This window comes from Prorops nasuta, unplaced genomic scaffold (assembly GCF_024137725.1).
Source record: "Prorops nasuta isolate Cenicafe-Biocafe unplaced genomic scaffold, Cenicafe_Pnas_1.2 PNAS00011, whole genome shotgun sequence".
Lineage (NCBI taxonomy): Eukaryota > Metazoa > Arthropoda > Insecta > Hymenoptera > Bethylidae > Prorops > Prorops nasuta.
This window is the reverse complement of record NW_027116808.1, coordinates 3,871,202-3,885,426: the sequence shown is the minus strand read 5'-3', so window position 1 is coordinate 3,885,426 and position 14,225 is coordinate 3,871,202. Positions and strand designations below refer to the sequence as shown.

General features: G+C 41.0%; 2 protein-coding genes across 2 annotated transcripts in view; both read left to right on the top strand.

Moving 5' to 3' along the window:
• The window catches only part of Ephrin (ephrin), a 377,189-nt gene that overhangs the window by 320,393 nt on the left and 42,571 nt on the right, over window positions 1-14,225 (top strand). The gene's annotated exons all lie outside the window — the stretch shown is intronic.
• Window positions 8,502-9,194, top strand: LOC136777665 (uncharacterized). Its single transcript, XM_066734128.1, has 3 exons — window positions 8,502-8,621; window positions 8,713-8,881; window positions 8,962-9,194. The coding sequence occupies exons 1-3, from the start codon at window positions 8,508-8,510 to the stop codon at window positions 9,105-9,107; spliced, it is 429 nt and encodes a 142-aa protein (XP_066590225.1). The 5' UTR covers window positions 8,502-8,507; the 3' UTR covers window positions 9,108-9,194.

Sequence of the window (14,225 nt, the reverse complement as noted above, 5' to 3'; positions counted from 1 at the left end):
CATTGGCTGGGTTATAACAGCGATATGCCAGGGAGGCAGAGGCAGGAAGGATCAGGATGTAAATATAGCGAGCGAGTGTCTAGTGGTCAAACGCTGGAGGCTCGTGGAGGCTGGCTGGCTGGTCCGATGGAACGTCACGCAAGTAGAAAGTCGTGTATTCGGAGAGCGCTCGTAATTAGATACCTTGAGGTACCACCGACGTCGAGAGATAGCTCTTCCTCTACTTTGGAGTCCATCGCTCTAAATCCTTCGGCAAAATCGTGGCTCCGAGGAATAAGCCGATACGCCTCGCACAGGATCCGACAGAGTTGCACATCGGCCCCGAATGGCTCGCTCTATACCATTCTCTTCGTCGAATCTTCGCGCATATACGTGCCAATAATACGCATCCAATGGAATCATCGAAAACCTCGTATACAACGGCGAGCCGAGGTTTTTTCTTTGGACGCAAACACACGGAAAAGAAAAACTGTTATAAATCCCGAGGTAAAGCGCGAGTAAGCCGATACGCCGCTAAACCAATTTACTCGACGATGCTACGGATTTGCCGCTGTATCCTAAATAATTCCCTTTATATCTGGAAGGTAAGCAGCGTCTAATTAGCTATTCGAGAGATAAGCTTAACCTCAAAGTCTGATAATCGCGTCTGTGTACCGAACCAACACAGAATGGTGGGGTTCTCGATGAAAAAATTGACTTCCATAATTCATGAATTCTCGGATATAGGCTAATCCTCATCCTTGCCGGAGGATTTTACTTGGGAGATGAAAAAAATTGACGCTGGCTTTCCCGTGAGATGGTCAGCAATTATTTGAGAGTGCATTAAGTTTTTTGAACGCGAAAGCTCCTGCGGTCGCGCGTCCTGGAGGCAGCACACAGACCATTAGAGTATATATCTTCTATAAAGGTCTTTGTAACGCAGCGTGTATCCACCCATTCCTTGTACGTATAGTCTTTCGTGACAAAGAAAAACCTCGCGACGATCGTAACGACATTTTCTTGCTGTTCTTGCTCGCCTCTCCATGTCCCAATACGTCCCATAAGCTCGTGTATATACCGCAGACGCGAGTCGAACGGAAGAGAGAGTTTATCCTTCTGGTGTCGTAGCGAAATATGTCTCTGAACCACAACCCCCCCCCCCCCCTCCCCCTCCTCCGGGAATACCGTTGATTCTTATCGCAAAGGAATCTGTGCAGAAAATTACGAAGCAAGCGTATAATTTTTGCAAGCGCACCGGGACGATCGATGAATGAGAATGTTCGAGGGGAGTCGTCGCGAGTTATATATACGAGTTTGCTCGGGAGTTGGAGAAAAGCGCGCAAGTATTATCGGCGAGAGTAATTCGAGCTGTAAAGATTTGCCGGAGATGCGAGCGTCGTCGTGGCTTCGGGGGCCAGCGATGAATGCGCGCGGCTGTTAAACGTTCGCAAAAAGCCCAACTGCAACGATTAGCAAGGGCGGAATGAAGAAGAGAATTCCAAGCGGGCCGAAAAGTAAAATAGTCGTAAAGGATAGGCTGCAACTGCGTTATTATAGCGAAAGAAGAAGAAGAACACTGCTGCCGAGATAATATTCCGTTGTGAATCTCAGAGACGCGTGTTTTGGATCTAAGTTAATGGTCCGGGGTGCGCGCGGGGTGTAGGGGGGAGAAACGAGCGGCCTCGAGAAGGAGGAGTAGTGACACGGAATACTAAAGGCCAGAATTCGGCCCCTCGTTAATTCGATTGCATTACCATTGGCAAAATGCAAGGGGAAAATTGCCAGTGGCCCTCGACGTTATTTACCTCTGTATATATATATAGTTTTGCTCTCTACGAGTGCCAATAACGAACCCACACACACACGCGCGCGCGCGCGTACATGCATAGAGATACGTGCGTACAAGAATGAGGCACATCTGGAAGTTGTGGAAGAATCTGGGTACCGATGAGACAACAGATGCTGGCGCCCCTTTAATGTCGATATTTAAAGAAGCGAGATGCTGTATATAGGTGCTGGACTCGAGAGGAGCGAAGCGAGTGGCAAAAGAGCGAGGAGAGTCGAAATCGCGGCAAAAATGCCGGAAGGCTCGACCGTGCAGAGTCGCGCCGCCGCGCGGTGGGGCAAACGGGCCCGGGGGGCACCGTCCAACGATAACCGGCCATTTCCAGTCGTCAAAATATACGTCTGTCTCGCGGTCTACCGGAGCCCGAGGCACATTAGCCAGATTATCCATTACCCGAGATTAGAGCTACCTCATCTCTTCCTCTCGAATCTCGCTCTCAGCTTTTCTGCCATGGCGGGGGAGACTCTTAAATGCCGATGCCTTTTCTCTGCCTCCATTATGCTATAAATCGGCTAGCGAGTCGCTATACGCTCTGCAGTCGGATGGTCCAAACGGCCGCAGCGTGAGAGAATCGTTGTTCGATCTCTGCAATGGCTGCGCGGCTATATTCCGGCGGAACTTGTACCGGTCATTAGACGCATAGGCGAATTCCAAATTATACGGAACGAGCCAACCGCAGCGGTGGCAACCGAATGCGGCAAATGCATCGGTTCGTAGGAAACGATTTAGCATTTCATTAGAGGGTTACCGTATATATAACTATAACGGATCGCAATTTAAGCTTGCGGGACGATCGACGCAGTTTCGACTCAGTGGCAACCATCGGACATTTCTGCGTGGATGGTACGTGTTGTATATATATAGAGACGTACGGGTCGAGTCTGCTTGTAATAAGAATCCTCATCGGTATCTTAATTTATTCTCGTTGCACCGATGCATACATATATATATATACGAGATAAAGTTAATTAAAAGTTGCGCAAAGGTATTTAGCAGGAGAGATTAGAGTGTATAGCGAGCATTGTGCCGTTGCTCGATCTTGCGCGGGATGAAGATGGACAGGCGAGGTCAGATTCGTCGGGATTTGCGATTAGTGTCAACGAGGCAGTGAAAGGAAACCTCTAATTATACCGCGGTGCGCGCATGCTTTCGCGAATGAGACACACCGTGTACGTAGTATATACGGTACAACGCAAGATTATTGTATATCCGCGCGCCGCACCGTGTGCGGAGATTCCGCCTAGGAAACCCGCGCGTTCACATATACACACGAGAGCAACGTGACTGCGCCATAATCACAATTAAACGCTGTGCTACGTGGGAAGGGACACGTGGGTACGACACGTACTATCGCAAAACTCTCGCAAAACTTATCTCGACATCGACAAGATCAATTATTCTAGTTAGCGCTGCATGGTATTTCCATAAGCAAACGTACTTCGACCAGTTCTTGCGCAAGCTCGTCGATTTTACATCGATACTCGCAAGACTCTGATATTCCAAATAAAATTGTATGCGGTATATCGAGAGAGAGAGAGAGAGAGAGAAGTTTGCATAAATTAATCCCAACGCGAAAATATATACTATATAATGCCATGCGTATATATATATATACATAGGTTGTATACGAAAGAGGAATAATTAATTATCCGGAATGGTACACGGCCGATCCGGGGCAGGGGCCGGACCTCCGCAATAATGGAGCGCGAGAATTTTTCAAGGGAATGGCAAAAAGTGGCAGAAACGGAACTGGGAGATTCGTGCTGGTAATATCTCGAGGGGCAACGGACGGAGGAACCGGGGGCCGGTATTATTGGAAAGGCTATACGTAATTATCGTCTAATCATCCGAGAAGCAAGCTTCCATTTCCAGTGGTAGGAATGGGGGAAGAGGAGGGGCGAGGAGCAGTGCAGGAAAGGAGGAAAAAAAGTAGGGGGAAAAATGGAGCGCAGAAAAAGAAGCAAGAAAATCCAGCGGAAATACGGCGCGAGCATATAGCGGAGGCTTGACAGACAGCCGTGTAATTATAAGATTTCGCGTGGTGGAGATACGAGCGGGCCAGCCATAGCCAAGCAGCCAGGGCGGAAGATATTACTTAGGCGAACGCGCGCGCCAATGTCGTTATACGTGGAAGAGACAGCGGAGTTAAGAAGAGTCCGCGAAATCATTGTTGTACGTGTGCACCGGGGATGAGCCTTGGCACAAACAGAGAGAGAGAGAGAGAGAGCTGGAGTAACCGGTGTAACCACGGCAGAGTTTTTGCCATCCCGGATCGATGACTATAGCCTCTCGCTCTGTGTTGCGTTGCGTTGCGTTGCGTTGCGCGGTCTTATTAAGTATGCTGAGACTGTGTGTATACTCGAGCCTCGCTTACCTGCACCACTGTCGAAGGGTCGTTGCACCGTTTCCGCAGTAGTGCTCGCGCGCAACCAGCCAATTAACGTCCGCGAGCACCACTGTAATTCAGATTTAATTTCCACCTTATCGAAGATTCGGGAATCGGTGACATCGAGATACGAGCGCTCGCTGCTCTTTCTTCCCTCCTCGCGATGCTGAAGAAACATCTCCGAGCACTATTATTAATATATACCCGACTAGAAAAATCATAAGGAACAACTCAGGTTCTATGAGGACCTGATTTGGTTAAAATGGGGTTTTCCTTATTTAATTTTCCATATTGGGGCCATATCAGTTCCTTATAGAGTATATTTTATGTGGCAAATATATATATGGCCCTCATATGGACGGATAGTTTTATTCCTCATCGGTTCCTTAGTTATATATAAGAATGTGATCTAGTCTGGTCTCCTTGTGGTTTTACCTGACATTCGAATTTAGATCAAAATGGCGGATCATATGCAAAAGCGTAAACGGGATCTAAGTAATTTAAGGTCTAAAAGATACCGAAACAATAAAAAACAGAGTGTAGAGTGTAAAAAAAGTGAGTTACTTATAAGTGACTCAAGTGAAAATGAAGAAAATATAAATATCACCGCAATATGCACAAGTCATTCAAAAGAAAATTTAGTAGCAAGTACGAGTAATATTACAAATCCAGATATTAGTGAACAATTAAGAGAAAATTCAGATTTAGAACAACAAAGAGAAACATTAAGTTCTACTGATAGTGACAGTGATAAAGATAGTGATGATGAAAACTGTGAAATGGCACTAATAAAAAAATGGATCGTGCAAAATAATATCACTCAAGCAGCTACTGACGACTTGCTGCAAATTTTAAGAAAAAGGCTCTTACCATCTTTACCAAAAAGTGCTAAATCGTTTCTTGAAACGAATAAAGCAAATTATAACATAGAACAATTTTTAGATACAAATGGGCACACCAGAGGTGAATTTGTGTATTTTGGAATAACTGAATTTCTACGAAAAACTGTAAATTCTGAATTACATTCAGATAATAATATATATTTACAATTTAATATAGATGGACTACCTTTGTTCCACTCTAGTAATAAGAATGCCTGGCCAATATTGTGCAAAATATATTCAAGGTGTGATATTTATAAAGTTTTTACTGTGGCTATATACATAGGATCAAGCAAACCTGAAGATATTAACAAATACTTCCAAAAATTTGTAACTGAATTGACATTTTTAATAAATTGTGGACTACAAATAGATAACAACATTTTTAAAATAAAACTTATGTGCATAATTTGCGACAGACCTGCTCGTGCATTAATAAAATGTATAAAGGGTCATAATGGGTATTATGCCTGTGAAAGATGCAACATTTGTGGTGAAAGAAGTGATGGTCGCACAGTATTTATTGATACAAAATGTGCTTTAAGAAGTCATGTGGAATTTAATCTGCAATTCCAACCAGAGCATCATACAGGTATTTCTCCTTTGCTTGCAGTACCAGAGATAGACATGATAAAACATTTTCCTCTAGACTTCATGCATTTATGCTGTTTAGGAGTCATGAAAAAATTATTGGTAGACTATTGGATAAATGGTAAAAGAGCATTAAGATTATCTCACAAGGCAGTAACAGATATTTCATCAATTCTTCTTCAAATAAAGACACAGATACCTGCTGAATTTCAGCGTAGTACAAGAGCATTGTCTGACATTAACAAATGGAAAGCGACCGAATTTCGTTTTTTTATACTATATAGCTCTCCAGTAGTGTTAAAAAACATATTGCCACAAAAACTTTATCAACATTTTCTACTTTTCCATGCAGCTTGTAGAATATTATGTACCGAAAATGTAAGTGATAACTATATTGAAGTGACTAAAGATTATTTAAAAAAATTTGTTCAAATAGCTGAACATTTATATGGAAAAAATAGTTTAACACTAAATATGCATAGTCTGATTCATATGACAGATGATGTTGAAAACATGAAATGTAGCATAAACAGAATTACTGCATTTCCATTTGAATCCAGCTTAGGACGTATGAAAAAAATGCTAAGAAGTGGTAAACTGCCTTTATCACAGTTATGCAGAAGAATTCATGAAGCATCTAGAATTAATAATGAAAAAGTCACTTTGCCTTCAAAAATCAATATATTAAAAACAAAATTAGATAAAGAAAGTAGAAAAATAGTAATTGTTAAATTAAAATATATAGGACTAACATTATCTGTCAAATCACCAGATAATGTAGTACAACTAAAAAATAATAAATTTATAATTATTGATAATATATTTTATTTGGAGAATGAGATGAATGATAATTCTATATATATATCTGGAAAAATATTAAAGCCATTGAAAAATATTTATAATTATCCTTGTCAATCAAGCTTATTAAATATGTGGGCTGTAGCAGAAACCTCTACTCGAATGTCATATAAGCTTGATTTTATACTCCATAAATTAATTAAACTAAAGTACAAAAACAATTGTGGAAAAGAAAAATTGTATGTGATGGCACTTCTTCATGAATAGGCATTTATATACATATATGAGATACAAAGGAAAACAAATGGATTGAACAATATTTAAGTTTTCCATGTGATTTATTAGGCCAATAAATTTATAAATAATATAAAATTCTATGTATATACTTATATATATATATAGTTACTCTTCTGATTGATGGTGCTATCGTTCCACTGAACGTTGTGGCTGCGAGTATGAGTGTTAGTGGAATGTACTCTTTGGAGACTATGGGTAATATGTAAACATATAATGTCAACATATATATATATGTATATAGTGATGTGCACATCGTCATCGTCGTGTACAAATTGGTGGCTATCAGTTCTCCGGCTTCTCCCTTGTGTTGCTCGTGCTAATCGTTGTTAAGCAAAAATAATGAATAAGAAACATTATAAAATAATTTGTTTCATGGATAAAGGGAAATCCAAGACAAAGTCAATCGACATTGTTCCTGAAAATTGGATATTATACGATGAAGCAACTGGCTGCTTTAAAACAAAGTTTATGCCACCACCGTATAATGAAGAACGGTCAGCGAATCTTCATACTTACGTTCAGCATTCGGCTGCAGCCCCTAAAAATTGGCCAGACTATTTTATTGAGATTAAAGGGGATGCAAGTAAATAATAGTGTTTAATTTTACATAGTTAATAAATACTTTTGGATATTACTTAATTAGAAAACAAAATATTTTTAGAAAATTATGAAGAAGCTCTTAAGAAGCTTGAAATATTAAAAGACAAAGATCATGTTTTCACTACTGACGATGAACAAAAGATCAGTAAAAAAATTTCAAAAATGAAAGAGGACTACACAAAAGGGGACATTACAGACAATGTGGATAGACTATTTCATGTTCGCAGTCTTGAAACTAGTGAAAATATAACTTATAAGCCAGGAAAAATTAAAAAAAGCAGGGAGGGTAAGTATAAATCATGTTTTAATATTACTATCATTGCTTATAATCGGTTAGATATTAATGTATTTTTAAACCAAACTTTAGGTTATCAAAAGAAAAATGAAGTACTTATGGTAGATGCTAATGCTGCTCATAAATCAAATTTTAATATAAGTAAGTTCAACATTGGTAAGCATGAGCTGTCAAACATCAAATAATAATTTGAAACTTAACTTAAAAATTTTCTTTGTACGTAGCATATCCAAATGAAAGTTTTGATGAATTTCCATGTGAATCATCAGATGAATTACCTATAGCCAATTATGATGTTTTAATGGATGGTCCCTTGTCAGTTTTAAACATTGAGACTAGTGGTACTCCAGCGGAAACAATTTCAGACATAAATATGCAAGAATCAAGTGAATATTGTAACTTTTTTATTTCAACATATTTCTACTTTATGATTATTATACTTTTATTTCATTACATAAGCTAACAGTTTTACAATTAATTTTAGTTAATGTAATGGGTACCATTAATGAGAGCCACAGCCCATTATTGGATACTGCAAATAACAATGTAAAGCTGTCCGATACTAATGTGTCTGAAAACATACAAAATAGTAATCGTTTAAACAAATTTTTATAAAACATATGTAGTTATATTACTATACAACCTTATAATCTTTTATTAACCAAATAAATTTTAGATAACTGGTTGGAGATTATACAAAAACTGCATAGAAGCCATACATTACAAATGACCCAAATTCAATGTAGTATAACAGAGATAAAAAATGACATTGCTAATATTGGAACTATGCTTACTACTATTTGTAACAAACTTGGTAATAGCTCAGAGGTCATTATGCTAAAGGAAAAATTTGAAGAAAAGTATAAGTTAAACTTTCCACTTGAGACTATGGAGAAATTCAATCAGGTAGAGGAGCTTCTACAAAACAAGGATACTAAAAGAGAACTGGTATATGTCATATTGTAGAATTAATTAAGTTTATACATATAACCAAATCCATTCTTATTATATTAATAAATTTACTTGTATTGAATTTTAGGTTGAAGAAATTACTGGTTTGATTACAGTAACACATATGCAACAAAGTATCACCCTAATTTTAAAAAAGTTTTTTTCTAGAGAATTATTAATGATGAATTTTACTGCTACAAACAAAAAGGGTGAAAAAATCATTTTTGAAAATACCGAGTTTTGCTCATCTATTAAAGGTAATGAATTCTTATTATTTATATGTGTTGTTTTATCTTTATAAAATTGGATTTTCTAAATTTCGCTTCTTTTTTAACAGATGCTGTGAAAGTGATATATAAACGTAATTCTACTGGAAATTTAATTTATAACAACAAGGAGTTCATGGGTATGATTAGGATTACAATTAATAATTGTAAAGATTGGGACGGACATCGACTCCTAAGAATATCCAAGAAAACATAAGAATACACCTATAAAAAAGACAAGTCTCAATTATTATTATTGTTCCTTTAAAATTATATATTTTTTTAAATCTATGGCAATTCTACACTGAAATTAGGAACATTTTTTAAATTTTATTTATTTCATATAAAAGGTGTTTAAATTACTTACCTGTCATTATATATACATATGTATAATTAGGTCACCACTTTTTTTTTGTAACACCAGGCAGATTTTAATTTTGTTTCACTTCATACTAGGATTATGAAAATGTTATATATATATATATATAAATCTCCTCCTAAATATTCATTTTATTATTTATTATATTGGTAAATACTATTTTTTTATTCAAATAAATATTAGGTATATATGTATATTGATTTTATGGCACTTAATTTTCTCCTCTCATAGATAATTGTATAGTAGTATTGTGTATATTCAATCTGTTTCAGTGACTCGTGTCAAAAATTTAAGGGGTGCTAGAGGAGACTAATATAAACATAAAAATCTTATAATATTTTGCAAAATATGCAGTACCCTTGGAGTTATACAATAACAAAGTTATCATTATAGTTAGACAAGGATACTTAGAGTCAACGCTACTTCAACTAAATGCTCTTGTCTAACTATTGATAACTTTGTTATTGAATAATTTTAAGGGTATTGCGAATTTTGCAAAATAGCATAAGATTTTTATGTTTGTATTAGTCTCCGCTACATCCTTTAAATTTTTGACATAGGTCACTGTAACAAGTAGATATATATATATACATAGGGAACAGCTATGGATAAATTAGTGGTCACTCTATTATCCTCATCAGGTTCACGTATGGACTAAATCAGGCTTATATATGGTTAAGTTGTGGTTTCCACATAAGGTCCAGATAAGGCATTAACTTCGGGGTAATGTACAACGCAGCGTGACGCTTCCTATAGAGGGCCAAATGTGGAGTCCACACCAGGTCCTCAGATTTTGTCAGGAACATCCATATCAGGTCCTTATAGAACCCCAAAGAAAATTTCTACTCGGGTAGCTGCGGCCGATCCGTCGCCGCAGGTGCGCCGTTATAATTACGATTCGCGCGTTACGATACTCGCCATCGATTACCCACATTGTCATCATACGTCATGTCGCTTGCTGAAAAGAATGTAATTAGGCCAGCGTGTGCAATAAGCGACTTCTATGTACATCACTGTATACATGCATATATATACGGCAGATTCTGCACAGTGAATACTCTATATATATATATAACCACAAGTTTCCAGCTGGCAGAATTTATAATTACTGTAATATCATTACCACCGGAGTCGACGGATTTCCGCGGGACCGCAGAAATCTCGCGCCAACCATTTTACCCCGGTGAATTTCGTTTGCTAATTTAGCAAATCGCGTTAGCAGTCGTGTCGAACGCCCGTTGGAAAGTCGGCGCCGTTCGCGTGGCCGACGGAATGCGAGTGGAAATCTCGATATTTCTATAAACAGCAGCCGAGAGATTTTTGTCGAATAAATCGTTGCGGCTGTATATATCGTGCGTTAACGATCGTTGCACGACAAATGCATTAGCCGGCTCTCTATTGACAAATCAGTACAGGACTTATCCGTCGATCGGTATGAAAGTGCAATTATATATATATTAATAGCGCGCGGTTCGGCCCGATGCCGGTCGGACGTACGCTTATAACCGATAATACACGACTATATATATATATATATATATATATAAACGTGCATAACCGCGTTATGCTAATTAATTACGCGTATTGTCGCGAGGGGTCAAGAACCTTTCGATTCGAGTCATTGCAAAGATATATCGAGTGACCGTATGGAATGTCAGCGAGGGACCAGTGGAATAGAGGGAAAAAATGGCGGAGGTTAGAGGGGGAAGATGGGAATTGAAGAACGAAAAGAATAAGCTATTTGGAGAAAGCTGGCAAAATTTCTATATAAGTGGTGGAAGTAAAAGGAAGGTATATAGTAGGGTGCGCAGAAGCAAGCGCGAGCAGCGGTTCCTTTCGGCATCGGTTACTTTTTTTGAAGGGTGCAATTAGAATAATAGGCGGTAGGGCGAAGCTAGCGGTTTATCGGGCCATACCTCTTCGTGTTTGGCGTCGATTACACAGGAACATTGTAAGGAGGCTGTTTGCGGTTTGCGAGGACTGCGAAATCACACGCGACGCGCGACCGGTTCGTTACGGGCACGTTCGTTGCCTTAGGATCAGCCGGGCGCAACGATCCGGCAGTTAATTCCGTTCGAATTGCGCAGACAAAACAGCGCGACTTGCACCAACCCGGCCGCTCCCACGTTCGCCGCCTTATCTTATCTCGACCGGAGCATAACAAACAAAATATGCTCGGGTCGCGACGCGTGCTTCCACCTCGCCAGACCTCGCTGATGATTAACGCTAACAACGACGATATAACCATTGGGGAGACGCGCACGCACTGCAAACGCACAATAAACGCGTATATATATATATATATATATATATGTAGCAGAAGATTGCCGGCGTTCGGTTGATCCTGCGACGCGCCGTACGCCATCGAGAGTGTCGAGTCTGCGCGTCCATTCTCCTCGCTTCGCCGCGGCGCTGCATGGCAGCAAACTTCTCCCCCACCCCCCCCCCCCTCCCCCACCCATCCTGTTTCAATTGCTGGATGCATATTATTCGGACGCGATAACAACGATGATGAGAAAGAGATTGGTTCCGCGATTAAATCCACAGTGACAGAGAGCCCTATCGTGGCACAAGGGAGAGGACCTGCAATCATAAATTACTCTGTCGCAATATTATCGCTCGCGTTTACGGAGAGTCTTGAATGAAACGTTATTTAATAACGCGCCGGAGACGGCAGTTCAGCCGGGGAGAGATAAGGCGATTTTATGCTGAATTTATTAAGCCGGCAAAATAGCCGGGATTTATTTCGAGAGTAGGAGCTATATCGGATCGAAGCAGGTGATAACCGCGCGTCGGAGAAGAAGTGGGGGGGGGGGGGAGGAGGAGGAAAAGGAGAGAACCTCGTCGCTCCTCGCTGGAGCGTATATATAATTTCATTGGCCGCGATTAATGGACAAAAATATATATATATATTCGTAGTGGCTGATGGAGCTCGTCGCTCGCACAGTCTCATCAGCAATTAGTCTCCCGATCTGGGTCGAAATAGCGTCCGCCCAAGGAGCAATCGTAATCTCGCGATGCTTAATTGACATCCTTCAGCGAGGTTTCGTGAATAGGTAATGCGATGTACGTGGCCCGAAGGGGCCTCCGATGGCCAAAGCCGAGAGTTTACGCGCAGCTTGATTATACCTTCATAGAAAATTCATCGGCCGACTAATTGCGACTAATGGCCGCACACGCGGGAACGCCACGGCGAATCTCTTAGGGGTCAAGCGAGAAACTTGGCCCTGCATATATAGCTGCTATACGTAGTTCCTTATTCTATTATAGCAAAATCATGACGATGCAGCGGGGGCGTGTACGGCAATCTATATACAAGTGAGAAGAGTGGGACCGTTGAAAGAAAACATGCAGAGAGGACAAAGCGTCATCCTTGGTATTGTTGCGCGCTCGTGACCACAATGGCTGCTGGAAAGCCGATCGCGGAGTTCCCAACTTTCTCCTTCGACGAATGAAACTCGGCTAACTCGTGATCTCTCGTTTGAATCGCGTCCCCTTTTTCTCTTCAGCTTCTCCTTCGAGTACATCGCGCCTCCTCTTCTTCGCGCTCCAGATTCACCAACGCTGCGTTGCACGAATTGACACGCAATACACTCTCCACTTGCATATATATATATATATATATATATGTAGTGTTTCGTGGAAGATACACACGTGCACGTGGAAATCGCGCTTGGGACGCGACATACCGCGCGGCGTTCGCCACGTAGCGAGATATCAGTCGAGATACCGAGAGACATCGTGTTTCAACTTTATGAGAATCCGTAGCGATTTCCCCGCTTAAAACGTCAATTATCGACGCCAGATTCTAAACTATTCGGCACCTGGCGCAACATTCGCTTCTATATTTATGACGTACGCCAGTTTTATCTGATGCTGGATTAGTGTGATGTAAATAAGTGTATATATATATATATATATAATATGTATATATAGGTACACATGGCGCGCGGCAGTAGGACGTCGAGTGATATCACACGACGTGAGTCATTTCCTATTGGCATTAACGACTATCCCCCTTTTCACTCTGTGGAGCTATACGCTTCGACCGGCTTGCGCAATCAGCTCGTTACGCGTTCGCTCCCCCCCCCCCCCCCCCCCCTCTCTCACGAACCATCAAAAATATACAAAATCACTGGGAGAGTCGTTTTCGCTCCGATTGAATCCGGCATTAATTAGGGATACTTGAGGGAATGTTATAATTAAAAAGCGAGTCTGTGGCTATATTATCGAAATTGGCCGGGGTGCTTTTTTCTGCGATACCTTACGTTATAAGCGGTGGCATTGAACGCGGGGAATTTCTCCGGTGGAGTCGTAAAATTTTCACGTGCATCGTACTAGTCGGAGAGGCAACGGGGTGCTCAAAATTCCAATTGGCGAAATGGTCGCTCGAGGACACGCGGGTCATCGGCCGCCTCCGCCATGCACGCGGATAACGTCCAACACGGACACGTTCGCATCGCAGCCGCGGCCGCAGCCAATGGAAGCGCGCGAGCCGAACGCGAGGAGAATCCGCTTATTTTCCCAGCGAAAGCAAATCACTCGAATGTAACGTCTGCCCCGAACGCGCTCCGCGTCCTCCGGATTATTCGCGGACATGACGGAATGCGCCTTATCGAACGACGCTCGAAATATTTTCCAACAGCTCCGAAGAACCGGAAGCTCGCGACGTTCCAACCGATATAAATGCACGTATACAGCTTACGAGATTTTCCCAATAAGCCTTTCGATTGAGTTTCCAAATGCGGAATACACCGATCCGCGCTCTTCATCGCGATAGGCGTGATTCGGAAATGACGGAAGGCTGGAAAGCGTGCGAAATACACTCGTGCCATTTCGCATATGCTATATATATATATATATATATATATACATAGCTAGACAGAGACACTGGCGACGTGACACGAGAGACGGTCCTGCCGCACTGTCCGGTTTATCTCGGGCGAAAGATGAAAA